Genomic DNA, 4,455 nt, shown 5'->3' on the forward strand with positions numbered 1-4,455 from the left:
TGAACCCGAATTGCCTACTAGATTTATCTGCACCATAATGGTCGTATTTAGTTTTCTATTCCCTGGCTAGTAATTCTTAATTGGGTATTTTTCTAGAACAGTAGAGAAGACCTTGATAATGAATAGTAGTAGTAAGTTTATAATCTGTGATTTTTATATGTAAAGTTAGAATTGATTTCCTTCATTAATTCACATTTATTAATATTTAACGTCCTGTTTTTCTTGCTGAGCCATTCGGTATTTCTACTGAAGCTCATTATAACCTGCACAGTTCTTCAGTGTCCAGAATACTTGTTGTCTCTTGAAAACTGCACCCTTCTCTGAGTGACCTCCTTTTCACTGTAATTTATGAATATGTTAAATAGCACAGATCCTAGGGGGGTGATCCCGTGACCTTCCTTTCTGCATGCTGACTATCACCTCCTTTTTCTTACAATCCTTTAAGAAGTTTTCTTTTGTTACTACCTTTGTGGATTTTTTTAATTGTTTTTAAGAGTCTTTGATGATGGCCATATTTTAAAGTGCCTTTTGCAAGTCTGAGTAGATATTAAATGGATCTCCTGCGTCCCAAATACTTTTTCCTTCAGAGAATGCTAATGTATTTGAGAAATATCATGTTCCTGAACAAAGGAGTTTTGACTCTTTCAAATGATGTCTATTTTGCTGTGCCTTTCAGTAATTTTGTAGTTTCTATGCAGATGTATAGGTGTTAATTCTTTTAATACATATGCAGAAAGCACTATTCTATCCCGTTTTTAGTGGTGTCATTGAGTTTGTTGACTGGAAGGTAAATTTGCTTTGGTTAACAGCTGTTCCATGATAGATCCAGTTCTGTTTCTTCGTTTTGGAATATATATTTAGAATAGCATTTTTGCAACTAGTGTTTCTTCTTTTAAATTTTAGCTGTCCCTTTTCCACCAACGCATCGTTTGACATCTGAAGAAGTGTTTGACACAGATGGAAAACCCAGGGTTGACATTTTGAAGAACCACTTGATAAAGGAAGGTCGAGTGGATGAAGAAATTGCACTTAGAATCATCAATGAGGGTGCTGCAATATTACGGAGGGAAAAAACTATGATAGAAGTTGAAGCTCCAATTACAGGTAATGTTTCTAGATTATTTCACTCATAATTAAATTTTGAAAATATTCAGGTTTTTTTCACTAGTATAGTTTTTCTTAAAAATCACTAGAATAAAATTTTTGTGTAATCTTTTTGAATAATCTCACACAGCATTTGCTTAGCAGCACTCAGATGGTCTGAAAAAAGACACTGCTCATTACTGTATAAAACTGAGGCATTGAACCTGCTGGGGATTAAAACTGAGTAAGCAGGGTTAAAATGACAAAAGAGAAAGTAGTTAAATGCTTGTGAATTATGAATTTTTCATTCCTGTGATGTAACTGGAAACAGAGATGTTTCCCTGGAACAGATAAGTGAGCTCAGAATTATTCTGAAATCTGAATATGTGAAGAGAAGCTAATTGCTGTTGTTTGAAGCAAATACTGTGACCTCATTTTCTGAATAAAAAATACACCTTATAGTTCCTCTGTAAGCGAAACTGATGATTGAGTGCAAAATGGTGTTCTTATGAGGGTAGTAGTACTGGGAAGCGTAAGATTGTTTTGCCATCTTTAATGTAATGGGACTAATCTGCTGTGATACAAAACTGACTTGCAGTGTCTTTAGGGATATTTTTGTACCTGGACTAGTTGTGTTTGTATTTGACCTGGAGAAAGATGGATTTAGTGAGTCCTTAATGTATTTTTTTTGTTGTTGTTACAAAAAATCCAGATTCATAGAAAATATTTTTTATTGCATATCTATAATTTAAAATAATGAATGTAGATTTTTTTGTGTGTTCAAATCAAGTGGTCTTTAACTTGAAAGCTTTCATCTGAATGGGCCTTGGAAAACTAAGCGTTTTCAAATACTTATTTCAGGGGATCAGCTCGCTTTGATTTGTTAATGTCAGGCAAACGAAAGCATGGAAGTAGTATATCATTGCTGGCATTTTAAAGAAAATTAAGCTATTGACCTGGTGGAAATAAACAACTGAATGACTGAACTCAGAATATTTTTAAGTTCTAGATCGAAACTCATGTCCGTATGTTTAGGATTTTTATCTTTCACCTCATTTGGGTAGCTGCTCTGTGTTACTGGTGTATTGGAAGCTGAAAAAGAAGAATGTTCTTGCAGAGTTTGAGTAGATACCTTCAGAGAAGTGACATACAAGAGGACGCATTTTATTTGTCTAATGTTTTTGTAGATCTCTGTGACAGTTGTTTTACTCCAAGGAAATAACAATATGTCAAGTGCCATATCTGATGCTTTTTTCCAAAATTAGAAGGACTTGTTTTCCCCACCCCAAATTTACTAATGCACACCAAGAAGTCAAAAGAGACTGTTGGTCAGCTGATCAGTAACGTTTTGTGTCGATAGAAGGTGTAGGCTCTCAAGTGCTATCAGCAGCACCTCCCTGCAGAAACAGGAAAGCAACTCCTGAGTTCTTCCACTGCACTGGAAATTCTTGTGGGAATTAGGAGTTAGGAGCAGTTGTCTCTTCCATTTGAGGTTGTTTGGGTTTTTTTGTTTTTTTTTGTCCGTTTTTTTTAATTGCAAGATGACCTGGCGTTGCTGCGTGCTCTTCAGAGTCTTCCCAGCTGTTATCTTTGGCACTTCCGCCTTAGGTTGTGCTGACCACTGGTCTTGTACTGTCTCATATTCTAAAGCCACAAGAAAAATCCACTGTTGAAGTAATGAACGTGGTTATTTGAAGGAGAAGAGTAGAAAAGAAGATATGGTGATGTTGAAAGGTGTGACAGTCAGAAAACAAAGGCATACTCGCCCTGCTTTGTTCAGTCCCTTGTGGAAACAGCAAATTGTTGCAGAGCAGCGTTGCAATACCTTTTCAAAATGCATACCAAGGCAGATCTGTGAAGATACATAAGGGGCTGGGGGAGACAGTAAAGAGCTGCTGACAGCCTTCAAGACCTCGATGCTCTGTGTATTAACTACTTTTGAAAAATATTCCACAGTCTGCCAGATGCAAATCTGATTGTTGTCAGCATTGCTACACGTAGTGAGAACAGTTTCTTAGTGAGCAGCAGAAGGTGAAGCTTCAAAAACCTCTGTTATTTCTTTTTTATGCATGTCTTTTTATTAGAAGTACTTTGTGGCTGTTTACTTAACTATAACTTAGTAACTTTTCTGTTAGATTTTTTTAAATTAATTTGAACAAAATTTTTGCTTGCAGTGTGTGGTGATATACATGGCCAGTTCTTTGATCTAATGAAGCTGTTTGAAGTGGGAGGATCACCTGCTAACACAAGATACCTCTTCCTCGGTGACTATGTAGACAGAGGTTATTTTAGTATAGAGGTAACTGAATATATTAATCTGTTTGTCCTAAATTTTTCTATAAGCACGCTTTCATGGAGATTTGCAAATGACTTTTTAGGTCTGCTTTAACATGTAAATGTGTTCTTCCTTGCTCTGCTTCCTCCTATTACAAAGGCCTGCTTACAGGAGGAGTCGCCAGATTTGGACTGTCCTGTTGAAGTCGCCAGACTTACTTGTTTTTCCTCCTCTTTCTGCAGTTGGGTTTTATGACAGTTGAATTCTGTAGCTTTGTTATGTATAAAGTTGCTTCTCTGGGAATATGCATTAAAGTGCATTTGTAAGTTTTTGGAGACCAGGTGAGTCGTGACTGAGAGATCCTTCTCTCACTGTGTTAAAATATTTATCTGTACAAAGAAGATTCCTTTTATATATATAATGTTTTTGAATAATTATTGATATTTTTCTTTGCTAAAATTCTGAGGGTGATTGCAGATATTCCCAAAGGATGACGTGTGTATACCTGCCATTATTTTTTCAGGTATTTTGAATTCAAATAATTTTTAAATTTTCAGCATGTTTATGAAATGTGTTACACATCAGAGATATTCACAGATTCATATCAATTAGTTCCAGATGTATGATTTTTCAGTGAACTACTCTTCTTGAGCCAGCTTGGGATCTCTTCATAGATACCAAATCTAATAGAGTAGCATAACTTTTGAATTAGCGTTTTGCAGTGTTTGGTGTATTTGGAGATTTTGTATTAAAATTACACTGTTCTAATAATGTATGTGTGGGCATGTGTACATGCTGTGAATGACATGCACTAAGGAGTTTTCAGGGACAGCAAACAAACAGCAGATACAACAAGAATGATTGTCTCAAAGTCATTTGTAAGGAAGAATTCCAACATAAATGTGCTGTATATTCATACAGTCTTTGTGGCCTGTTCTTGGTGATTACAAAGAATTTAATTGTTCTTTTCAAGAACTTTTACATAGCAACGATGAACTGTAGTAACAGAACAACTTTTCAAGCATTACGCTTAAGAAAACCTTGTGAACAATGGATGTGCTTGAATATTTTGATTAGAACAGATTCATTTGTTTTAT

At 35.5% G+C, this 4,455-nt stretch overlaps 1 protein-coding gene across 7 annotated transcripts in view; it reads left to right on the forward strand.

Annotated features, from left to right (window-relative positions):
* Window positions 1-898: 898 nt before the first annotated feature.
* Window positions 899-4,455, forward strand: part of PPP3CB (protein phosphatase 3 catalytic subunit beta) — a 38,065-nt gene continuing 34,508 nt past the window's right edge. For 4 of the 7 annotated variants that reach the window (XM_010714398.3, XM_010714400.3, XM_010714399.3 and 1 more), the window contains exons 1-2: window positions 899-1,104; window positions 3,258-3,382. In XM_010714398.3, the coding sequence (XP_010712700.1) occupies window positions 1,077-1,104; window positions 3,258-3,382 (153 nt within the window). In that variant the 5' untranslated portion in view covers window positions 899-1,076. The remainder of the gene's footprint in view (window positions 1,105-3,257; window positions 3,383-4,455) is intronic. The other 3 variants (XR_794299.3, XM_019617593.2, XM_019617594.2) reach the window with 1 other exon arrangement.

Source organism: Meleagris gallopavo, chromosome 8 (assembly GCF_000146605.3).
Source record: "Meleagris gallopavo isolate NT-WF06-2002-E0010 breed Aviagen turkey brand Nicholas breeding stock chromosome 8, Turkey_5.1, whole genome shotgun sequence".
Classification (NCBI taxonomy): Eukaryota; Metazoa; Chordata; class Aves; order Galliformes; family Phasianidae; genus Meleagris; species Meleagris gallopavo.